This window comes from Thamnophis elegans, chromosome Z (genome assembly GCF_009769535.1).
Source record: "Thamnophis elegans isolate rThaEle1 chromosome Z, rThaEle1.pri, whole genome shotgun sequence".
Taxonomy (NCBI): Eukaryota; Metazoa; Chordata; class Lepidosauria; order Squamata; family Colubridae; genus Thamnophis; species Thamnophis elegans.
Genome location: NC_045558.1, coordinates 5,606,526 through 5,632,270, shown reverse-complemented (window position 1 = coordinate 5,632,270; position 25,745 = coordinate 5,606,526). Strand labels below are relative to the sequence as shown.

The window sequence follows — 25,745 nt, the reverse complement described above, 5'->3', positions numbered from 1 at the left end:
TAGGAGAAGAGCAAGCAGACCCTGGGGGAGGAGTCAAGCAACTCATCAGTCTAGAATCATTACGTTATCACAAAAGGTTTAAGCCTAATCCCCAGGGGTGGGATTCAACCAGTTTGGACCGGTTCGAGCGAACCGTATGCTAATTTTGCATCTGGTTCGCCGAACCAGTTGTTGGAAGGACAAGCTGGCTCCACCGACCCCAGGAATCTCTCCATGTGCCCCGTTAATCCTGCTGGGTAAGTACAAGGCCCAGCAGAGGGTCTGGGATGACACAAAATGGGCCTTCTGGAAGTTCCGGATATCCGGAGCCCAGGGAGGCCGTTTTCGCCCTCCAGGAGTCTCAGGGAAAGCCCCCAGAGCTTGGGGGAAGGCGAAAACGCCCTCCCTCACCCCCGTGGTTCAGGAGGCGGAGTAGGCCACGCCTACCATGGCCACGCCCACCCAGCAACCAGGGCGGAGAACCGGTTGCTAACATTTTTTTAACCCCGCCGCCGCTAATCCCTCTTGAATTCCGTTGACTTTTATCCAGTGACGAATTTCTGACCACTGATTGACCCTTGTGGTTCTTGTGAATAGGAACGATCAAATAAGTCATGTTAACTGGAACTGAATGTGGTTCTAATTTTTTCTTCCTGACTAAAATTGGCCTGTAAATACCAGTTGACAAATTGCCTTTATAGACAGTCCGCGACTTAAAATTATATTCTTTAGCGAGCATTCAAAGTCACAACGGCGCCGGGGGGCGGGGAGGGTAAGGCGAGTGTTGACTAGTTTTCACACTTATAAACCATAGCTGCATTCCAGTGATGGGATTCAGCCGGTTCGCACCTATTTGGGAGAACCGGTTGGTAACTTTCTAAGCAGTTCGGAGAACCGGTTGTTGGAAGAAATCTTAGTTTATTTTTTTCCCCACTTTACAGGGTAAGGAAAGAAGGCAGGAAGGAAACATTCTGGTGTTGTTTCTAGCCTAATCTTTATTGCCCTGCTTACAGAAACTGCCTCTCCGGTTAACCCTTATTACATTGCAACAGCTAAGGCGAAGCGCCCATCGACGTGAGTGACGTTGAGTTGGCCACACCCACCCAGCCACATGACCACCGAGCCACCCCTACCCAGCTGGTCATTAGGGCATAGAACTAGTTGTTAAATTATTTGAATCCCACCACTGGTGCACTCCCACAATCATGTGATCTAAATTCAGGCGCTTGGCAACTGGCATGTACTTATGACAGTTGCGTTGTCCCCAGGGATCACCCTTCGCAACCTTCCCAACTGGATTCCCACAAGCCGGATCTGCTGAGTGCATGACTTACTTAACCACTGCAGTGATTCACTTAGCAACCATATCAGAAAATAATTGCAAAGTGAGGCACAACTCAGTTAAGGACTGCCTTGCTTATCAACGGATATTTTGGGCTCAATTGTAGCCATAAGCTAAGGACTACCTTCTAAATCAGAGAGTTTCATGGGAGCTCATCCATGGGGGCTATTCAGCAAATTAAAATTTGGCGCCACTGTTGAAGCTAATACAGATAGTTGCAACCTTGAGTTACAACAGTTTGTTTAGTGACGGGTCAAAGTTATAAAGGCCATGAAAAAAAGTGACATCACCATTTTTCATTCTTATGACCGTTGCAGCATCCCCATAGTCATGTGATCGATATTCAGACGCTTGGCAATTGTCTCATATTTATGACGGTTGCAGCATTCCTGAGAAAAGTCGTGCAATGGGCAAAACTCACTTAATACATTTCTCACTTAGCAACATGAATTCTGGGCTCGATGGTGGTTGTAGGTTGAGGACAGCCTGAGTTCTGAAAAATCGAGCTACAGGTAGTCCTCGACTTATAACCACAATGGACCCCAAAATTTCTGTTGTTAAGTGAGACGTTTGTTAAGTGAGTTTTACCCCATTTTTCTTGTCGCTGTTGTTAAGTGAATCACTGCAGTTGATAAGTTAGTAACTTGGTCGTTAAGTGAATCTGGCTTCTCTGTTGACTATGCTCTCCAGGAGGTTGCCAAAGGTGATGACCTAACCCTGGGAACGCTGCAACCGTCATACATATGAGTCATACATACGAGTCAGTTATGACCTTCCTTGCCACAGTTGTTAAATGAATCACCAAAGTTGTTGAATCAGTAACCCAGGTGTTAGGCGAGTCTGTCTTCTTCCCTGTTGACTTTGCTTGTCAGAGGGAATCACGTGACCTGAGGACATTGCAACCGTCGCAAGTACGAGTCAGTGGCCAAGTGTTTGAATTTGGATCACGTGACCATGGGGACACTGCAACGGTCGTAAGTGTGAAAAGTGGCTAGTCACTTTTTTCAGTCCCGTTGTAACTTTGAATGAATTAATGTAAGTCAAGATGTATGTTCTCCAGCTTTATCTTCCCTGTGTTCAACCCCCAATGTTGTCATAGTAAGAGAAGAAGGGGGAGAGTGCATTCCACGCAGATTGTTGGATGAAGTCGGATCTCAGATTGCTGCAGAAGGCTTGGGAGGGGGTGCAACTCAATGGGGAATGTGATTTATGACACAGACTGAGGGGAAGGAAGGAACAGGAGTAAAGTTCAGCCATAAATCAAACAAAGCTCAGACCTGACTGCGAAAAGACCTTGCCTATGATGCTCCTAATAACTGACTAGTTTTGTATTGAAACTTGGCTCGAGACTCATGAATCAATTAGGGCATTTTTAGGAAACCTTATAGACAGCCAGGTCTAAGCTTTGTTTGATTTATGGCTGAACTTCACCCCTGTTCCTTCCTTCCCCTCAGTCTGTGTCATTAATCACATTCCTCTATGAGGTGCACACCTCCCAAGCCTTCTGCAGTAATCTGAGATCCGACTTCAACTGACAGTATGCGTGGAAAGCACTCTCCCCCCTTCTCTCTCTATGACAATGTTGGGAGTGGACACCCTGATTTAAAATGGCGTACCTCAGTCTCTGTCATGTCATTTTATGTATTTCCCAAATTAAAATAGCAGTTTCTTCCTCCATCTTTGCCGTTCCTCTTATTGCCTCACCCATTTTTTTTTCTTTTTTCTGTTAATACAGGACCTAAAAACTCTGCTTTTCGGCTCTAGTCTTGGATGCTTCAACGAAGAATGGAAAATCCAGAGTTTCACGTTCAGTGAAAACCCGGAGCTGAAATATGGGATCGTGCAGAAAAAGGTAACCAGTTCCTATCAGTTCCTTCCCGAATTTGCCGAGCGGAGCTGATAAAAGTCACCTGCAAGAGAGTTTCCATTGTACAAATTCAAGTGGACTTTCTTGTTTTTTTTTCTTTGAAGACGTTTCGCTTCTCATCCAAGAAGCTTCCTCAGTTCTGACTGGATAATGGGGGATGGAAGGATTTATACTCCTTGCAGTCATCTTGGTCATTTGCATCCTTTTAGAGAGTCATTGAGGCCACCTGGAGGCTTATCTGCATCCTCAGATCCACATGGTGGAAGACGGAATAATTTATACTCCTTGCAATCATCTGGTCATTAGTATTCTCTCTGAGAGTCGTTGAGGCCACTGTCAACTTCCACCATTCTGTCAGAACTGAAGAAGCTTCTTGGGCGAGAATTAAAACGTCTTCAAGGAAAAACAAAGAAAGTGCAATTGCCTCTTTAAAAAACACCTTTGCAACAAGTACAACCTGGACGACTGAGAATCTAACCATAGACGCTTTCCATTGCACAGGTGGTCCTTGACTTACAACCATTTACTTTAAGTGACCATTTAAAGTTAAAATGGCACTGGAAAAAGTGACTTATGTCTGCTCCACGCACTTAATGAACATTGCGGCGCCCCCCGTGGTCACGTGGTCCAAATTCAGAAACCTGGCAACTGGCTCATATTTATGACGGTTGCAGCATCCCGGGGTCACGTGTGTAAGCAAAGCGCATGCGTGGGAGGCCAGGCGCATGCGTGGCGAACCGGAGGTAACAAAATGTGAAACCCGGCATTGCACGCAATCCCCTTTTTAACGATCTTCTGGGGAAGCCAGATTCACTTAACAACCCTGTGACTGATTCCAGTGATTCACTTAACAACACCAGCAAGAAAGGTCATAAAGTGGGTCAAAACTCATTTAACAACTGTCCCGCCTAACAAATGTTGGGCTCAATTGTAAGTCGAGGATGTATACCTGCACATCCATTTTTTTTTCCATCCAAAAGCATTTTTAATGGACCAATAAATGCCCTGCCAGGAGGGGTGGGAGATTGGGTGGAGGAACCCTTCCAACCCCCTCCCCTTCTCTCCCCTCCCCAAACCTTCCAAATTCTAACCGAGTTTTACTGTACAACCTGACCCCATTTTAACAGGATTTTAAGACCATCAACCAAACGTGGAGAGAATTTGATGATGAAGATGTTAAGTGCTATTGTAATTGTATTGATATATAGTTATATTATTAATAGTGTTGGGGTGAATATTATAACAAATAGGTGGAACCATATTTCCCACTGTTTGTTGGAAATGAAAGGTAATATAAATAAAATACCGTATTTTTCGTACTATAAGACGCACCAGTGAATAAGACGCACCAAGATTTCAAAGAGATAAGTAAGAAAAAAAAGTTTTTGCCCCCCACCCCCAGGAGCACTCTGCAGGCTTCAGCAGGGCTGGGGGAAAGCAAAAATGCTTCCGTTTTTATGAAAAACAAGTAGAAAATGGGACATTTTTTTCCATAAACGGGGGCATTTTTGCCTTCCCCCAGCCCTGCTGAGGCCTGCAGAATGCTTCTGGAGGTTGGGGGAAAGCAAAAATGCCTCAGTTTTTGCAAAAAAAAAAAAAAAAAGGCCTCTTTTTCACCCATATTTCACAAAAACGTCATTTTCTCTTTCCCTCAGCCCTCTTGAAGGCTGCAAAATGCTCCTGGGGACTTGAGGCAGGCAAAAACGCTTCCATTTTTACGAAAATCGAGTAGAAAATGGGCATTTTTTCCATAAACAGGGGGATTTTTGCCTTCCCCCAGCCCTGCTGAGGCCTGCAGAGTGCTTCTGGAGGCTGGGGGAAAGCAAAAATGCCTCAGTTTTTGCACCAAAAAAAAAAAAAAAAAGGCCTCTTTTTCACCCATATTTCACAAAAACGTCATTTTCCCCTTCCCTCAGCCCTGCTGAAGGCTGCAGAGTGCCCCAGAGTGGACTGGAGGCAGGCAAAAACACCTCAGTTTTTGCAAAAAAAAAAAAAAAAGGATGCGGGGACGGGGCTCAAGGAGGCCAAAAATGGCTGTATTCGGTGTATAAGACACACCAACATTTCCATGCTCTTTTTTGGGAGGGGGGGAAATGGGGCATCTTATACTCCAAAAAATGCAGTAAATGAAACATGGGTGGGGGGACCCCATCCTCTGTGGCTATTTCTCTCCCCCTTAATATTTCGACCGCTAGAAAACGTCAATGTTTTCAGTTTTGGATGCAAGACAAAGCCACCACGTATCACCACCACCCTGGCTCGGCCTCTTCAGGAAAAGGTCCAGGGACCTGAAGTTTTAATTAAGAACCTGGCAGGGTCAGAACTCATTGTATCTACGAGGGTCACCGGAGGAACATCCAAGGACAGCCGTGGCCAGGGGCGGGGGGCCGTCAGCCAGGTGAAAGAGATCCAGGCTGCAGAGGAATATATATTTTTTTCACACGTATTGTTTCCCTCCGTTCTTTCCTGGCCTCTTCCAGGGTGGGCCGTGCGGGGTCCTGGCAGCCGTTCAAGCCCACGTCCTCCAACATCTTATCTTCGGTGACAGTAGCCGGAACAACGCAGTTGGGTAAGTCGTCTACGTTCCCCGAGGGGCTCCAATGGTTTTCCATTCTCCTTCAAGGGAAATTCCGCCCCCCCCCCTCTATTGTTGTGGGGGGGAAACGGGGGTGATCCCACTTTTGACCTCCTTGGTGGGGTCGGAAAGGGCAACCCGTGGAAGTCATGCGGATTTCAGTTCAGTCCAGAATAGAGCTGGAAGGGACCCGGGAGGCCTTCTAGTCCAACCTCAAGCCAGAGGCCCTATACCAGTGATGGGGAACCTTTTTCTTAATGCCCTGCCAAAATTGCGGGCACGTGCTCTGTTGCACATGCACACATGCCCACTTAATCCGCCCTGCCCACATGACCCCTCCCCTGACTCCGGAGGCTTTCCTGAAGCCCGGGGAGGGTGAAAATGGTCTCCCCCAGCCCCCCAGAGGGAGGGAGAGATTTATAAAGCGGTGCTAATACTTCACTTGATTTTGATTCTATGACGGTTGCAGGAACTGGGTATGTCTAGTTTAATGAAAAGAAGGACCAGGGGAGACAGGATATCAGTCTTCCAATATCTCAGGGGTTGCCACCAAGAAGAGGGAGTCAAACTATTCCCCAAGGCACCTGAGGGTAGAACGAGAAGCAATGGGTGGAAACTAATCAAGGAGAGAAGCAACTTAGAACTGAGGAGAAATTTCCTGACAGTTAGAACACTGAATCAGTTGGACAGAATTTGCCTCCAGAGGTTGTGAATGCCCCAACATTGGAAGTCTTTAAGAAGATGTTGGATAGCCATTTGCCTGAAACGGTATCGGGTTTCCTGCCTAGGCAGGGGGTTGGACTAGAAGACCTCCAAGGTCCCTTCCAACTCTGCTATTGTATTGTATTGGACTCTGCTCTAGGTTTATATATAGCAGTTTATATATACCACCTCAGGGTTGGTGCTCCCTGAGTTTGGCTGCTTTCTTACAGGTGTTTTATGACCCCATTAGGTAACATCATCACTGTAAGAAGGGATTGGGTTTGAAGAGAGGAGGAGGAGGAGGAAGAAGAGGAGGAGGAGGAGGACGACTGTGGGGTCCTTGGTGCTCTCTGAGCTTGGTTGTTTTCTTGCACACATTTCGTGACCCAACTAGGGAACGTCATCAATGCCAGAAGAGAAGGGGGTTTGTTCTCTGTTTATATTACAGTGTTGTTTTCATCTCTCTCTTTTTCTCTATAACCTGCAGGTGCCTTCGGCCGTCTGACACCGAAAGGATCCAGTGCCTTATTCTGGCTCTCGCCGGTATTTTATGGCGTGCAGGGGGCAGCGAGAAAGTGGTGTTGACTTTGTAAGTGAGAGGTACATCTTTTTTTTTAAAAAAAAGATAATAAATCTTATCACAATGTCCATGGAACAGGCTCTTCCTGCCGTCTCCCCCATCTAATCCTATTTTCTCCTTCTCCGATGGGAGACCTTGGAACTGCAGAAAGCACCCCCAAAATTGCAGGCTCCACCCTCATTCATCCCCACCGGTCCTCAGCCTATGACCACAGTGGAGCCCAAGATGAATGTTGCTAAGCGGGAAATTTGTTACGTGGGTTTTGCCCCATTTTACGACTTTTCTTTCCACTCCGGTTGTTTAAGTCAGTCACACGGTTTTTAAGTGAATTAATTACTCCATTGACTTTGCTTGTCAGAAGGTTGCAAAAGGGGGGGTGGGTGTCACGGAAACCATCGTTAAATACATGCCAGTTGCCAGTTTTGATCACGTGACCATGGGGATGTTGCAACAGTCGTAAGTGTGAAAACAGTCATAAGTCACTTTTTTCCAGCTCGGTTGTAACTTCAAACAGTCATTAAACCAGCGTTCATCAACTGGTGGTCCGTGGACTACTGGTGGTCCATTAGAAAATGTTGGTTTATTTTATTTTATTATTTGCATTTTTTTATATTGCACTAAATCAGGGGTCCTCAAACTATGGCAAAATACGTGCAATGAACGCTTGTGTTGCTGCAGAGAGTCTCCCCCTTTGGGGTCTTTTTGTGTGGGTCAGAGGAGGGTCAGAAATTCCGACCTGGGGTCTGCTTCGGCCTCCTGGTGGGGGGCTTTGGGCGGAGGCTGGGTGAAGAGCCAGAGGGCCTCGTTCCAGTGGGACTGCATCATGGCCTGGAACTGGCTGACCATCTCAGCCCACGGAGCCTCCAGTCGCCAGGACCTGGCCTTGCGCTCCTGCAGGTCTTCCCTCTGCTTGGAAAGCCCATGCTCCTAGTCCTCAGTAAGGTGCTTCTACTGAGCCTCCTCCTCGGTCAGATCCAATTTGAACTGACCTGTTTTGCCAACTCTTCCTCCTGGTGGCTGCTTAGCTCCAGCAACTGCTTCCTGTTGGGGCCCTAAGGAGCCCGGGCGGACAGCTGAGGAGGGGCTGGGAGGGGAGGGGCTAATAGGGGCCGTTGAGCGCTCCTTGATATGAGTGACATCGAGTTGGCCACGCCCACCCAGTCACATGACCAGCTAGCCACGCCCACCCAGCCGGTCATTAGGCAGATCTCTATTACTGGTCCGCAGGATTTAAAATGATGAAATTAAGGGTCCCTGAGGTCCGAAAGTTTGGTGACCCCTGCACTACACAATTGGTTATATGTTGAGAATGAGCTCTGTGTTCCAGCGTGCCCATTCAAAGTTTAATTTGGACAGTTTGACCATGGTCTCTGTTTGCTACTGATGTTGTATCCCCACTTACTTACACATACACACACACACGTCCCATATCTAATCAGTACTAACTTAATACTGTGTTCATTGAGGTCATCTGAAGGCTTTGGAGGGGCAGGGGGTTTGGGGGTGTGGGGAGCTCATATTAAACTGCAACTCCTATCAGCCAGCCCTCAGGAAATATGAAAATAGTGAAAACTTCAAAATAGCAAGAGTACACTAACTAGGTCTGCTGAATCACCCACAAGTTATTGCTTTTTTGCCCCTGCATTCAAGAAAATCAGAATGTTTTGTTTTCCTGACCTTTTCAGGGCTACAGGAACACAGCAGTTCATGCCTGCAGGAAAATATAAGCCAGATGGGATCTTAGAAATGGTACATTTTCATTTAGACTTCTCCCTCCCTCCCTCCCTCCTTCCCTGCCTTTCCCCTGTGTTTCTCTTCATCATCAATTCTTTGAGGTTTGAGGTTTATTGGGATTTATATGCCGCCCTTTTCCCTGAGGGGACTCAGGGCGGCTTACAACCACAGGGGAGGGGAAGTGCAAGGTCAAAACAAACAATTAGTGAACAAAAGAAAAATGATAAAACACAACTTTCATTCAGCAATCAAACACTCGGGCGGGTGATTGGAAACCTATTCCCAGGCCTGCTGGGAGAGCCAGATCTTGAGGGCTGCGCGGAAGGTCTGGATCGTGGTGAGGGTGCGGATCTCCATGGGGAGCTCGTTCCATAGGGTCGGGGCAGCAGCAGAGAAGGCTCTCCTCCGTGTGGTCGCCAGTCGGCATTGACCGGCTGATGGAATTCGGAGGAGGCCTAGTCTGTGCGATCTAATTGGTCGGTTTAGGGAGGTAATCGGCAGAAGGCGGTCTCTCAAGTACCCAGATCCACTACCATGGAGTGCTTTAAAGGTGGTCATTAGTATCCTGAAGCGCACCCGGAGACCAACAGGTAGCCAGTGCAGCTCGCGGAGGACAGGTGTAACGTGGGCGAACCGAGGTGCGCCCACTATCACTCGCGCGGCTGCATTTTGGACTAGCTGTAGTCGCCGGATGCACTTCAGGGGCAGCCCCATGTAGAGCCCATTGCAGTATTCCAGTCTGGAGATCACAAGGGCTCGAGTGACTGTTGTGAGGGCCCCCCGATCTAGGTAGGGCCGCAACTGGCGGACCAGGCGAACCTGGGCAAATGCCCCCCTGGTCACAGCTGACAGCTGGTGGTCAAAAGTCAGCTGTGGATCCAGGAGGACTCCTAAGTTGCGGACCCTATCTGAGGGGTATAAAATTTGACCCCCCAGCCTAAGCGTTGGTGTATTAGCCAAATTATTGGGGGGGAAACACAACAGCCACTCGGTTTTATCCGGGTTGAGCACCAGTTTGTTAGCACTCATCCAGTCCTTAACGGCCTCCAGACCCTGGTTCATCACGTCCACCGCTTCATTGAGTTGGCACGGGGCGGACAGATACAATTGCGTATCGTCCGCATATTGATGGTATTTTATCCCGTGCCTCCGAATGATCTCGCCCAGCGGTTTCATGTATATGTTAAATAGTAGGGGGGATAAGACCGAACCCTGGGGTACCCCACATGTTAGGGGCCTCAGGGACGATCTCTGCCCCCCGACTAACACCGACTGCGACCTGTCCGAGAGGTAGGAGGAGAACCACCGCAGAACAGTGCCTCCCACTCCCACCTCCCGCAGTCGTCGCAGAAGGATACCATGGTCGATGGTATCGAAAGCCGCTGAGAGGTCAAGGAGAACCAGGATGGACGCATAGCCTCCATCTCTGGCCCTCCAGAGATCATCGGTCAATGCGACCAAAGCGGTTTCTGTGCTGTAACCAGGTCTGAAGCCGGACTGGAAGGGGTCAAGATAGCTAGCTTCCTCCAAGGCCCGTCGAAGCTGAAAGGCCACCACCTTCTCAACAACCTTCCCGATAAAGGGAAGGTTGGAGACAGGACGAAAGTTGTTTAAGATGGCTGGATCTAACGATGGTTTCTTTAGGAGGGGTCTCACCACCGCCGTTTTGAGTACGGCGGGGAAGTGCCCCTCCCGAAGGGAGGCGGTGACAACCGCCTGGATCCAGCCATGTGTCACCTCCCTGCTGTTAGCCACCAGCCAGGAGGGACACGGGTCCAGAATACAAGTGGAGGCACAGCTCGGATGGCCTTGTCCACATCCCCAGAGGCAACTTCCTTTCTGCTTCCCTTCCTTTCCCTTCCCTCCCCACTTCCCTCTCTCCCTGCCCCCTCTCTGACTTTCTTATCTTCTCCTTCCTTCCTTCCTTCCTTCCTTCCTTCCTTCCTCCCTCCCTCCATTCCTTCCCTCCTTGGTAGAGGTATAATTATTATATTTTTATACTATATCCAAATTTGAACAAATGTTTTCCAATCTATGAGATGTCCCTGACTGCTTCAAATCTTAATTAAGATTTGAAGTTTTTTCAAAGGAAGACATTATTCTGCCCCCCCCATTGAGACAACGATAGAAAGAGAAAGAGGGAGAGAGAGAGACAGAGAGAGGAGAGGGGGGAGGGGGGAGAAAGAGAGTGAGGAGGGGGAGAAAGAGAAGGAAGGGGAGAGGAGAGAGAAAGAGAGAAAGAGGGAGAAGGAGAGAGAGGAGAGAGATGAGAAGAAAGGGGGGGCAAGAGAAAGAAATAGGGAGAGAAAAAGAGGGGAGGGGGAGAGAGAGAGAGAAGGAAGGGGAGAAGAGAGAGAAAGAGAGAAAGAGGGACAGAAAGAGAGAGGAAGAGAGGGAGAGGAGAGAGAGATAGGGAGGAGGGAGAGAGAGAGAAGGAAAGGGAGGGGGAGAGAAAGAGGGAGAGGGAGAGAGTGGGATAGAAAGAGAGGAGGAAGAGGGAGAAGGAGAGGCGAGAGGGGGAGAAGAAAGAGGAAGGGAGAGAGGGAGGAGGGGAGAGAGAGAGAAGGAAAGGGAGGGGAGAGAGAAAGGGAGAAGGAGAGAGAGGAGGGGGAGAGAGAGAAGGAAGGGGAGAAGAGGGAGAGAAAGAGGGAGAGGAGAGAGAGAAAGAGAGGGAGGAGGGAGAGAGAGAGAGAAGGAAAAGGAGGGGAGAGAGAAAGAGAGAAATAGGGAGAGGGAGAGAGGGGGAAAGAAAGAGGAAGGAAAAGAGAGAGGAGAGGAGCGAAAAAGAGAAACGAAATGAAAAAGATAATGTTCTATGTCTGGAAGTCAGCGAGTAGCCAGATAAGCATAAATAAATCTTTAGGCTTATCCTCTTAGTAACTTAAACCCTTTGGGACTGGCCGTTTGGAGTTGGTACGTGTATGAGAAACGCTCCCTGTTTCCCTTCATCCCAGTTTTCGGGGGGGGGGGGGGACACCCTTTCAGATGCTCTGAATTTTTCCCTTTCTTTACTCCTGGATGATGTTAAGTCCAGATGTCCCTGGCAGACGGGTAGCCTAAAGAAGCAGACACAGCCAGTGCGAAGTGGCTGTTTCATTAATTTTAAAAAGAAAAAAAAATCATATATCTGAACACTGGTGAGAAAGGAAAAAAGCCCTCCTGGATTCAGAAACCTGGTTTGCAGTACGTGACACTGTAATCCAGTGTGCATGCCAATTTTGGCCACTTTAAGATAGGCCGGTGACGGAGAACCTATCTCCACGCGTGCCGGAAGTGGCACGCAGAGCCGTCTCTCTGGGCACGCCAGCCGTTGCCTATTGTTCTTCCGGGTCCTGGAGCACACATGTGTGCTGCCCAGCTGATCTTTGAATGTGCATGTGTGCACCAAAAACCGGAAGACGAGGTGACCAGCACGTATGTGCATGCTAGAAACTGGAAGCTCAGCTTCCCAGTGCGCGCATACGCTCCAAGGAGCTGCCCTTCCGGTTCCTGTTTCCCCCCCCCCACGTGTGCTGAAAAGGTTCGCCAAGACTAAGAGAGGTGGACTTCAACTCCCAGAATTCCTAAGCCAGCCCCGTGTTTCTCTTCCAACCCAGCAGAATTTGGGACTCACTTCTTCAAAAGTCTGTCCTGTGGGTGATTTTGTCGCCTAGATATCAACGTCTTCCATTTGCCTGCAGGATCTCATTTTTCCTCTCTTTCTTGCTTCGTTGCAGCTCTTGTTGCACACTATCACAAACTTCAAAGACCTGCTGATCTTCCTACAACAAAATATCCATCAGGTAACAAGGCTGGGAAGGGAGCTGTCACTTCTGGTCGGGGCTCTCCAATTATACTTCACTTCTTAACGCCGTTTTTCCTTGTGCGTTTAAAAGCACCGCTGCCATGTTGTGTAGGAAAGACACAACAGAGAGGGTGTGTGTGTGGATTAGATGCGGCTCTTAACTGCCCTCCGGCTTGCTTTATTTTATTTAGATTAAAAAAAAAAATCCTGCCTTTATTACGATTAAGATTTAACATTAGGTATTATAATGGAAAGGTAACTTAGTAGCTAAGATCCTGAGCTTGTCAATCAGAAAGGTCGGCGGTTCGAATCCCTAGCGCCGTGTAATGGAATGAGCTCCCGTGACTTGTCTCAGCTTCTGCCAACCTAGCAGTTCGAAAGCATGTAAAAATGCAGGTAGAAAAATAGGGACCACCTTTGGTGGGAAGGTTAACAGCGTTCCATGCGCCTTCAGCGTTTAGTCATGCCGGCCACATGACCAGGGAGACGGCTTCGGACAGCGCTGGCTCTTCGGCTTTGAAACGGACATGAGCAACGCCCCCTAGAGTCAGGAACGACCAGCCCATACATACGAGGGGGAATATTTATTTAAAATAATAAAGAAAAACTAAGGCAAACGAAGAAGTCAGGAAAGTGGGGGGGGGAAAAAGTGGAAAAAAAGACGGAAAGCACAAAATTATGCCTTCGTCCCTTCGTTCTGCTAAATAACGGAATAATAGAACCGAACACTTGACATCTCACTTTTTCCATTTCCCCCAGAAACTTTTTTTTTTAAAAATCCAAATGCATAAATCACCAAACCAATCTTTTTCTTCATCAAAAAAAAAAAAAAAAAAAAGCCCATCTAAGATTTCTATGGCCTTATTTTTTTTTGGTAAGTCTTTTTTTTTTCTCCCTAACTGAGAATTTGTTTCGAGTGGTACTTAAAGAATGATGTTTATGGAACAGGATGAATGAGTTTTTAATGGCTTTTCCTGACCTGAACGGCATTCGCCGAACTTATTTTGATTTGAAAATTAAGAAAGGGCAGGCTAATTAGGACCGAGGGTGGGTGGGAAGGAGGGAGATTTTCCCGGTTGGCTCCCGCTGTAGGCCAGAAAGGGGCTGGATTGCGTTTATGCCGTTGCAAAATTGCCATTCTCTTGCGAAGCCAACCTGCTTATTTGCTTTTAAAAAGTGGAGAGCAAAGTTGGACAGACTTCTTCTCCAGCACAAAAACACACACAAGTTGCAATGCAAAGAAACAAGTTGTCCTCAAAAAAATACAGTCACAACGGAGCCCAAAATTTAAATTTATAAACTTGGTAAATGTGATAGAGATTACTAACAATGTTAGGATAAACTGGATCAGTATAAATGAAACTTAGTTAAATTTGTTTATATATAATAGAGAAATATTTAGATGAAGAAGAAAGATATTGATGAAGATAGAGATAAAGATGAGGAGTTAGGCATTTTTTTGAATATACGTATATGTTTGAACAATATAAACCTATTACTTATATTTGAGAAATGTGATAGAGATTACTAATATTGTTATTGTGAATTGGATTAATATAAATGATACCCAGAATCAACTATGTTCACACACAATATAAATGTATTATTATTATTATTATTATTATTAATAATAATAATAATAATAATAATAATACTATATATGGATGATTTGTAACTCTATGGAAAGTCAGAAATAGAAATCCAATCACTGACAAACACAGTCCGAGTATTCAGCACCGATATTTCAATGCAGTTTGGCATGGAAAAATGCGCCACTGTATCCATAAAAAGGAGCAAAATCACTGCATGTGAGGGAATTGAAATGCCCAATGGCCAACTAATTAAATGCAACGAAAATGAAGCCTACAAATACTTAGGCATTCTGCAGTTGGATAACATCAAGCATGGAGAAGTAAAAACTATTGTCAGGCGAGAGTACACCAACAGAGTTAGGAAAATTTTGAAATCTAAATTGAATGGTGGAAATACAATCAAGGCCATAAATACCTGGGCAATACCAGTTATAAGATACACAGCTGGCATAGTTAACTGGACACAAGCTGATTTGGACATTTTGGACCGAAAAACCAGGAAACTAATGACAATGCACTACAGTTTACATCCACGTGGTGATACTGATAGACTGTACCTGCCCCGAAAATCAGGTGGCAGAGGATTATTACAAGGGAAGCAAACAGTTGAAGAAGAAAAACATGCACTGGCTGATTATTTAAAAGAAAGTCAAGAACATCTATTAATCGAAGTAAAGAACAAAAATCTACTGAAGGCCCAACAGACGAAACAAGAATACAGAAAAGATGTGATAAAATCAAGAATGGAGAGTTGGCAGAACAAAGCACTGGATGGCCAATTTCTGGAAAAAATAAAAGATAAAGTGGACAGTGAACAAACTTGGTTATGGTTAACAACAGGTACATTAAAGAAAGAAACAGAGTCACTAATCCTGGCTGCGCAAGAACAAGCTATCTGCACAAATGCCATTAAGGCCAAAATCGAAAAATCCTCTGATGATGCCAAATGCAGACTTTGCAAAGAAGCTGACGAAACTGTTGATCACATACTCAGCTGCTGTAAAAAAATCGCGCAGACTGATTATAAATTGCGGCACAATTCAGTAGCACAAATGATCCATTGGAATTTGTGCAAAAATTATAATATTAAAACAGCAACAAATTGGTGGGAACATCAGCCTCTCTCTCTCCCTCCCTCTACCTACCTACCTACCTACTCTCTCCCTCCCTCCCTACTGTATTTTTCTCTCCCTCCCTCTACCTGCCTACCTACCTACTCACTCTCTCTCCCTACCTACCTACTGTATTTCTCCCTCTCTCTCCCTCTATCTACCTATCTACCCACTCACTCCCCCTACCTACCTACTGTATTTCTCTCTCTCTCTCTTTCTCCCTCTATCTACCTATCTACCTACTCTCTCCCTCCCTCCCTACTGTAATTCTCTCGCTCTCCCTCCCTCCCTCCCTCTACCTACCTACCTACCTACCTACTCTCTCCCTCCCTCCTTTCCTACTGTATTTCTCTCTCCCTACCTCTATCTGCCTCCCTCCCTCCCTCCCTACCTACCTACTCACTCTCTCTCTCCCTACCTACCTACCTACTCACTCTCTCTCTCCCTACCTACCTACCTACTGTATTTCTTTCGCTCTCCCTCCCTCCCTCCCTCTACCTACCTACCTACCTACCTACCTACCTACTCTCTCCCTCCCTCCTTTCCTACTGTATTTCTCTCTCCCTACCTCTACCTGCCTCCCTACCTACCTACCTACTCACTCTCTCTCTCCCTACCTACCTACCTACTGTATTTCTCTCGCTCTCCTTCCCTCCCTCCCTCCCTCCCTCTACCTACCTACCTACCTACCTACCTACTCTCTCCCTCCCTCCTTTCCTACTGTATTTCTCTCTCCCTACCTCTATCTGCCTCCCTCCCTCCCTACCTACCTACTCACTCTCTCTCTCCCTACCTACCTACCTACTCACTCTCTCTCTCCCTACCTACCTACCTACTGTATTTCTCTCGCTCTCCCTCCCTCCCTCCCTCCCTCTACCTACCTACCTACCTACTCTCTCCCTCCCTCCTTTTCTACTGTATTTCTCTCTCCCTACCTCTATCTGCCTACCTACCTACCTACCTACTCACTCACTCTCTCTCTCCCTACCTACCTACCTACTGTATTTCTCCCTCTCTCTCCCTCTATCTACCTACCTACTCTCTCTCCCTATCTACCTACTGTATTTCTCTCTCCCTCCCTCTACCTACCTATCTACCCACTCACTCCCCCTACCTACCTACTGTATTTCTCTCTCTCTCTCTTTTTCCCTCTATCTACCTATCTACCTACTCTCTCCCTCCCTCCCTACTGTATTTCTCTCTCTCCCTCTCTCTCCACCTACCTACCTACTCTCTCCCTCCCTCCCTACTGTATTTCTCTCGCTCTCCCTCCCTCCCTCCCTCTACCTACCTACCTACTCTCTCCCTCCCTCCCTTCCTACTGTATTTCTCTCTCCCTACCTCTATCTGCCTACCTACCTACCTACCTACCTACCTACCTACCTACCTACCTACATACCTACTCACTCTCTCTCTCCCTACCTACCTACCTACTGTATTTCTCCCTCTCTCTCCCTCTATCTACCTACCTACTCTCTCTCCCTATCTACCTACTGTATTTCCCCTCTCTCTCCCTCTATCTACCTACCTACTTTTTTAAAAATTTGCCTCTTCAAAACCTTGGTGCGTCTTATACTCTGAAAAATACGGTAATTTCTGGACAGTGTCTAAAAATTAAGAATAAAACCATAGTACTCTCATTAAATATGTTGAACAGGTAATTCTTGACTTAGGACCGGGTGCTTAGCAACTGTTCGAAGTTGCGGCAGACTTTCCTGGAGACACTTAGGATCTGGATTCAAAGTTCTGCTAATCACACACAAACACAATTGCAGTTGTGTGATCACAACTCAGGAACTCAACAACCAGGCAACACTTGTGGCTGTTTGTAGCACCCTACAATCAACATGACCTCATTTTTACGACAAATTTGCCTGAAAACCAGCAACTGTATCTGTAACGAACTATTGGTTTGCTTAAAAAACGTGGCCTTCTATTAACGGGTTCTGCAAAAAGATTGTAAAATTAGGCTTGTTCCAAAATGACTCAATTTAGTCATAAGTGTCTAAACTGTCATAAATTACAACCGTCTAAAGTGGGATTAGAATTCAGTGCCTCCTGGTGATTGGTCCAAAGTCAGCTTTCATGCCTAAGGTGGGACTAGAACTCACCGTCTACTGGTGATTGGTCAAAGACTTCAATCTGGCTTTCATGCTTAAAGTGGGACTAAAACTCACCATCTCCTGGTGATTGGCCAAAGTCTTCCACTTGGTTTTCATGCCTAAGGTGGGACTAGAACTCACCATCTCCTTAACCACTAGACCAAACTGCCTCTCTAAATAGCTGAAACATCTAAAATATTCCAGAAATGATGAACAACCAACACACACATTTTTTTTTTTTTTTTTTTTGGTCAACCAAAAACTTTTGGGGGGAACTTGGGGAAGTCCCTATTTTAGTCATGACTCCAATATTTTTTTCCACCTCCCCTCTTCTCCTGCCTTTCAGTTTGAGGCTGGTCCCCATGGCTGCATTCTTCTGACTTTGTCAGTGATCTTGTCAAGATCCATCCACCGGTGAGTATGTTTGTATTTTTCTCAGAACGTCGTAAATTAGCGCTTAAGCCCCTGGTATATACATTTGAAAGAAGCACCTAAAGGCCAAAGCTTCAAAGAATGTTTCTGCTTACGAGAGATGGAATTCTTTGGGCTTCTCGGGGAAACATCCAGGCTGATTCTTAGCCCTAAACACGTATGCATTCACATCTAGAGGAATGCATCTTCAGCAAAATTTCAATGCCGTGGAGCATGGGATCATACCAGTGGTGGGTTCCGGATTCCGTTCCAACCGGTACGGTTGGAACGGCCCCGGAGTTAACCACATGTATGCTCGTGGCGCGCACATGTGTTCTAACGTCAAATGACGCTTCCGCAAACCTCTGTGACGCTCCAGCTGCTCCTGGGAGCATCGCACAGGCGCCCTACGTGCCATGCGCATGCGCGGAAGTACCGGCAGCATAAAGCATCGGTAAGGAGCGCGGGCAGGCGGATGGGCCCTCTGGAGCACTATACTGGAATGGTACCGGGTGCTCCAGGCAGGATCCGGTACGTCCGTACCGGGGCGTACCGCCTGCAACCTACCACTGGAGCATACTCTGTAAACCAGCGGTCACCAACTGGGGGGGGGGGTCCTTGAGAAAATTCTGGTGGTCCTCACAAAAATTATTTGCATTTTTTATATTGCACTAAATCAGGGGTCTTCAAACTATGGCCCCTGGGCAGGATATGTGCAATGAACGCTTGTGTTGCTGCAGAGAGTCTCCCCCTTTGGGGTCTTTTTGTAGGGGTCGGAGGAGGGCAGAAATTCTGATTTGGGGTCTGCTTTGGCCTCCTGAATGCTGGCTGGGGAATTCTGGGAGTTGAAGTCCGGACATCTTCAAGTTGCCAAGGTTGAGAAACACTGGTCTAGTGTCAATTGGGTACTTGTAGCCATTGTGACATCATTGTGTGAAGAAAATTATGCAGCTGGCATCTTGGCAAACATTGAGACCATTTCAGTGTCTTCTGGTACCTGATTCTGGAGCATGTAAACTCCGAGACATCAAGCAAAAATCCATGGTGCTAAATCTTGAAGCCTATTTCATGTGCTGTTTTAAGGGCACTCTGTCCCCACATCTGCGTCCCACATTTTACAGCCTCTCTTGCCACAGTTGTTAAGTGAACCACTGCAATTGCTAATAACACGGCTGCAGAAGTGAATTTGCGGGTCAGAAGGTCACAAAAGGGGATCACGTGACCCTCCCAGGACACTGCAGCCGTCATAAATATGAATCAGTTGCCAAGTGTCTGAATTTTAACCACATGACCATGAGAGATGCAATCGTAACTGTGAAAAAGGGTCATAAATCACTTTCCTAAAATGCCTCTGTAACTTTTAGGTAAAGGTTCCCTTCGCACATGCTTCCTAATCGTTCCCGACTCTAGGGGACAGTGCTCATTTCCGTTTCAAAGCCAAAGAGCCAGCCCTGTCCAAAGATGTCTCCGTGATCATGTGGCCGGCATGATTAAACACTGAAGGCGCACGGAATGCTGTTACCTTCCCACCAAAGATGGTTCATATTGTTCTACTTGCATTTTTTACGTGCTTTCGAACTGCTAAGTTGGCAGAAGTTGGGGACAAGTAACAGGAGCTCACCCTGTTATGCGGCGCTAGGGATTCGAACCGCCGAACTGCTGACCTTTCTGATCGACAAGCTCAGCATCTTAGCCCCTGAGCCACTACTGCGTCCCTCTGTTGTAACTTTTAAAGATTGCTAAACATACCGTTGTAAGTCAAGGATTACCTTTACCTCTGGCTTTACTGGAAATTACGACTAAAGGGACTAAGGAACCATATGCCAAGTGGATTATTATTATTTTTTTAGAGTAGCAAATTTAAAAAACAAAACAAAACCTGAACCTGTTAGCTCAAAACCCCTGAGCCCCTCAACAAGAGGGAACAAACACCGGAACTAATTTGGCCCGGTTCTTATCTTCTGTTTATGTTCAGCAACAGCAGCTCTGAATATCTACCTTATCGCTCAGGAGAAGGAAACGCCAGCAGAGGCAAGGGGGGGGGGGGGAGAGAATACTCTGTTCTTCCTTAAAGCCTCCAAGATCCAAATGTCAGGCTAACCTAACCTTTCCCGTCAGTCAAAAAAGGCCAGAAAGGGTGGATGAATTCCGTCATCTGCCCTGGATGGGAAAATATTTCTGAAAGGCAGGTTGGAAACATCTCCATCCCAGAGAAAGTCTCTGGGTGCGATTTGCTAAAAAAAACAAAACCAGATTGATGGCACATTAAGTCAAGTCAGTTGCGGGGGAAGCCTCAAAATATGTGGAGGGGGGTCACACTGTACGGGGTAGTCCTCGACTTACAACTGTTTAGTGCCATCTGGTCATCAGTATCGCCCCCACAGTCTGGGTCCTCATTTCACCCACCTCGGAAGGATGGAAGGCTGAGTCAACCTTGAGCCGGTGAGATTAGACTCTCTCTTGAGAGTCGTTGAAGCCACTGTCACCCTCCACCGTCCCATTAGAACTGAAGAAGCTTCTTGGGTGAGAAGGAAAACGTCTTCAAGGGAAAACGAAGGAAGTGCAGTTGCTTCTTGAAAAAACAATAGCAACAGCAGTTAGACTTATATGCCGCTTCATAGGGCGTTCAGCCCTCTCTAAGTGGTTTACAGAGTCAGCATATTGCCCCCAACAACAATCCGGGTCCTCATTTTACCCACCTCGGAAGGATGGAAGGCTGAGTCAACCTTGAGCCGGTGAGATTTGAACAGCTGAACTGCAGATAGCAGTCAGCTGAAGTGGCCTGCAGTACTGCACTCTAACCACTGCGCCACCTCGGCTCGACAAATAAAACCTGAGCGACTGAGAGTCTAATCATAGACACTTTCCATTCTACAGGTGGTCCTTGACTTACAACCTTCAGTTTAGAGACCGTTCTAAGTAACAACGGTGCTGAAAAAAGTGACTTAGGACCGCTCCCCATAGTTACAACCTTTGAAGCATCCCCATGGTTATGGGATCAAAATCCAGACATTTGGCAACTGGTTCATACTTACAACGGTTGCTGTATCTTGGGGGGGGGGGGTGTCACATGATCCCCTTCAGACAAGCAAAGTCTTAGAAGAGCCGAGGTGGCGCACTGGTTAGAGTGCTGTACTGCAGCCACTGTTATCTGCAGTTCGGCGGTTCAAATCTCACCGGCTCAAGGTTGACTCAGCCTTCCATCTTTCCAAGGTGGGTGAAATGAGGACCCAGACTGTGGGGGCGATATGCTGACTCTGTAAAGCGCTTAGAGAGGGCTGAAAGCCCTATGAAGCGGTATATAAGTCTAACTGCTATTGCTATTGCTATAAAGTCAATGAGGAAGGCAGTTTCGCAGAACAACTGAATTGGTAACTTATCAGCTCAGCGATTCGCTTAACAGCTGTGGCCAAAAAAAGGGGTCATAAGATGGGGCGAAGCTTGGTTAACAAATGTCTCCCTTTAACAACAGAATTTTTGGCTCAGTTGTGGCCTTGGGTCACGGATTGCTTGTAACTCTTCCCTGAGTAGCAGCGGTGGGTTGCTCCCAGTTTGGCCCAGTTCGGCTGAACCAGTAGTAGCGGTGGTGGGAGGCCCCGCCCGGATGCTTCTGCACATGCGCAGAAATGTTGCACATGTGTGCAAGAACGTGCCCAAACAGGTAGTGAAAATATTTGCAACCCACCACTACTGAGTACGTATTTTGAAATGATCTTGGAATGGAAAGAGCTGTCAGTAGCCCTTGAGTAATGGCTATTCCCTCGCCTGAAAATGCTTTTTCCAGGAAGGCAGATGGACTTCCTTGGTTTTTTTTCTTTTTCTTCGAAAACTTTTCGCTTCTCACCCAAGCCGCTTCTTCAGTTCAAAATGAAGAATTTGGGAAATGAAGAATTGAGATTAGAACCGAGGAAGTTTCCTGGATGAGAAGCGAAACGTTTTCAAAAGACAGCCCAAGAAAATCCAGTTGCCTCCAAAAGCATCTTTCAGGAAACCATGATTATCTCCCCAAACATTCTGCCATGCGTTCAGTGACAAGGGAGCTATTCGACAAGAGACATCTTGGCTAAGGAATTCTGGGAGTTGGAGTCCACAATTCTAAAAAGTTGCACAATTGGGAAAGGCTAACTCACGCGGACACCTAATAACCAACTCCATTTGGTGAGGCCACCACATTCTAAAACATTCTGCTCACTGTCCAACAGGGAACACCACCAGCTAGTTGCACCTAAGTGTAGGATCCTAAACTCTAACCACCCAGGAGCAACCCTAAAGTATTTCTGGAGCAAAAAGTGCTCAGTATATGACAGCGAAGGGGATAATAATTTTCAGCTAGGAAATTGGCCGCCAGCAACCTCGGTGAAGGTTTTAAATAAAGATATAGATCTCCGATCAGTGTCTCAAAAACTCTCAAAAGTTTTTAAACTTGTGCTTTCCCCCCCCCCCAAAGGTTTTAAACTTGTGCTTTTATTTTGTTAATAGTTGAAGGAAACAATGTTGGCTTTTTTTAAAATCCCATTCCCCTCCCCCCCCCTTTTTTTTGGAAAAGGGAAAAAAACAACAGTACTGAAAAAACAACCTAGTTTAGGGAATACCGAAGGTCAAAGAGGAGGCTGTTTGCGCCATTAAAATCAATCTATTCAAATCTATGGAAAAAGCAATTCAGCCTAATCAACCTCTCTACCTTGAGATTACAAGCTCCAGATGCCACATTTCTCACGGACCTCGTTACCTTTAAGTCACACGGCCCATCTGTCTCCCTCAGCTGAAGAACAAACTTCAGCTTTGTCCCTCTTGCAAAGTCTTGTGATGTCTTGTCCTTCCTTCTCTAACCAGCCATTGATTCTAACAAACTTGAACGCCGAGCCACAATTCAATTCAGTCCTAGGCTGCATTAACAGAGGGATAGCACTAAGATCACAATAGTATTGTTTTATATAGCACTAACAACATAACTGGAGGCTAAAACAGATGAAGAACGGTTGCAGGAACTGGGTATGTCTAGTTTAACGAAAAGAAGGGCTGGGGAGGGATATGATAGCAGTCTTCCAGTATCTCAGGGGCTGCCACAAAGAAGAGGGAGTCAAACTATTCTCCAAGGCACCTGAGGGCAGGACAGGAAGCAATGGGTGGAAACTAATCAAGGAGAGAAGCAACTTAGAACTAAGGAGAAATTTCCTGACAGTTAGAACAATTAATCAATGGAACAACTTTTCTTCAGAAATTGTGAATGCTCCAGCACTGGAAGTTTTTAAGAAGATGTTGGATATCCATTTGTCTGAAATGGTATATAGGGTTTCCTGCCTGAGCAGAGGGTTGGACTAGAAGACCTCCAAGGTCCCTTCCACCTCAGTTATTCTGTTCTACTCCAGCAAGGCTATCTTAGAATATCCGAATGTCAACATAATTAAAAAAAATATGTTGAGATTCTAGAAAGAGCAGAGAAGAGCAATAATGATGATTAGGGGACTGGAGGCTAAAATATATGATGAAGGGTTGAGAGAACTAGATATGTCTAACTAAGAGAAGGACTAGGAGGGATTCGATAGTGGTCTTCCAATATTTGAAGGCTTGTCACAAAAAGAGTCTTTCTCCAAAGCACCTAAAGGCAGGAGAAGGAGCAATGGATGGAAACTAATCAAGGAGAGAAGCAACCTAGAAATGAGGACAAATTTCCTTACACTTAGAACAATGAATGAGCGGAACAACTTGCCTCCAGAAGTTGTGCATGCTCTGTCATTAGAGGCTTTTAAGAAGAGATTGATTGGACATCTATTTGTCCGAAATGGTGTAGGATCTCCTGCTTGAGCAGGGGGTTGGACTAGAAGACCTCCAAGGCCCCTTCCAACCTTGTTATTCTGTGCCATCTCCTTGTCACTAACACCATCCTTCTGTGACCATTTTGATATTTCAGAAATGTTAGATCTCTTTGCTACCTTTTTCTGAGAACTTCCCTGCAAAGTGTGAGGTTTTTATTGATTTATTCAAGTTTATTATACAAATAGAAGCAAAGGGAATAGGGAAAAGTAAAGAAAAGAGAGGAAAAATAGTGACTTCCAATTGTTTTTTTGGTGCAGTAGAATACAAATCATAGTTATAACCTCAAACTTTTTTTTGCTTTTTAGACATTTAGAGAGTACTATTCATTTCTATAACAGCAAAGTTAGCTTAATCGTCTAAACCTAAAATCAAAGTTTCATTTTTTTTCTGCTCCAAGTTTAAAGTCCAGAAGTGGTATCTAAGTGGAAACAAAACAGGATGAATTCTTTTCTTGAATTAAAGCAGGTCATTCGTCACTTTTTCCATCTAATCTTCAAATTTGTCTTTCCCAAAGGTGTTTTTTTTTTTTTTCCCAAGAGGCAACTGGACTTTCTGAATTTTCCTTGAAGGCATTTCACTTCTCATCTAAGAAACTTCTTTAGTCGTGACTGAATGATGGAGGATGGAAGTGGCCTCAACGAACCTCAGAGATAGCACTAACAACCAGATGACTGCAAGGAACACAAATCCTTCCATCCTCCACCATTCAGTCAGAACCGAGGAAGCCTCTTGGATGAGAAGTGAAATGTCTTCGAGGAAAAACAAAGGAAGTCCAGTTGCCTTTTGAAAAAGCACCTTTGGGACAACCATGACTGAGAATCTTCATAGGCAATTTGTCTTTCCATTTTTGTGCATATATGATTCTCACTGCAGTCCCCACAGGTAATGTTCAGATTTATTTATTTTTTCTAGTTTGTCCAATAGTCCTAAAAGAAAAATATTCTGGTTTCCAGTTTTATTTTTGCTTTAAGAATCTTTGGAATTAAAGCAAAAATCTGGCCTCAGTATTTCTTTGCTTTATCACAAGTCATACCAAAGATGGGAGGTTGCATCTTGCAAATTTTGCAGAAAAGTGCAGATATCATGCAGTAAAAATTTGGTGATAAAATAAACAGTGCCAGATCCAATTAAGCCTTGATTAAGTTCTTTAATCAATACTTAATGCAAATAGAAAACCAGCACAGGAAAGCATTATGTATTGGAATACAGTTCCAACTCTCCTGAATAACTTGGTGATTTAAATAAAACTTTTAGAAAACTATTTTAATGGAGTTGTTTTTTAAAAAAAAATCTTTTCTCTCTCTCTTGAAATCTGTTCAACTTCATCAAAGTCCTTCCCAGATAAACCTCATGTGTTTATCAACATTTTTTTTTTTTTGTAAAACCTTTATGTAACTCGGGAGTTATATAAAGTCACACAATAACAGAAAAAAATATTGAACTTTAAAAAAAGTAACTTCTAAGCTGCCTAATAAAATAGAGGAGGAAATAGAAAGCCAGCCAGATGGACATTTGATTGCAGTCCTCCAAATAATCGCACAGCAAAATTTAGAAAATTAAACTAACCCAACAAAGAAGGAGAATTATTGAGGATATTAAGACAGACGTTTGAAAGGTTAAGGATCCGGAGATGGATTTTGAAAAGCTGCTCGGACTCTTTTATAAGAAGGAGGTGGGTGAAAATATATGACTAATAAGCTTTAGAATATATATATAGAGATGCCCAAATGCTAAGTCAGGGTCCTTCTCCCCCCATCCCTTCATATCCACAGTGGCTTTCTATTCAAAAAAAATATTTTCTAATCAGTTGGTATACTTTTTTCTTTCATTCCCAAGTTAGATTTAACTTCCGTTTCTGACTCACACTGCATTCTGCTAACAGTCAGAGAAAAGTTCTATAGACTTTTCTTTTTTGTTCATTCTTAACTCCTCTCCCTCTTCCCTCCCAAATCTTTGAGTCAGTCTGGATAAGGCCTTACCGTTTTCTTGGCAATATGTTTGGAAGTGGTTTGCTCTAGCTTTCTTCTCCCTAGGGCCGCGATGGAGAACCTATGGCATGCGTTCCACAGGTGGCACATAGAGCCATTTCTCAGGGCACACGAGGCGATGCCCTGTCAGCTGGCCAGCGCGCACTGTTTTTCGCTCCCC

The 25,745-nt window shown here is 45.6% G+C and overlaps 1 protein-coding gene across 3 annotated transcripts in view; it reads left to right on the top strand.

Annotated features, from left to right (window-relative positions):
* Positions 1-25,745, top strand: part of MINDY4 (MINDY lysine 48 deubiquitinase 4) — a 109,154-nt gene that overhangs the window by 40,450 nt on the left and 42,959 nt on the right. For all 3 annotated transcript variants that reach the window (XM_032237266.1, XM_032237264.1, XM_032237265.1), the window contains 6 exons: positions 3,057-3,173; positions 5,669-5,757; positions 6,953-7,054; positions 8,731-8,794; positions 12,496-12,561; positions 17,716-17,783. In XM_032237266.1, the coding sequence (XP_032093157.1) occupies positions 3,057-3,173; positions 5,669-5,757; positions 6,953-7,054; positions 8,731-8,794; positions 12,496-12,561; positions 17,716-17,783 (506 nt within the window). The remainder of the gene's footprint in view (positions 1-3,056; positions 3,174-5,668; positions 5,758-6,952; positions 7,055-8,730; positions 8,795-12,495; positions 12,562-17,715; positions 17,784-25,745) is intronic.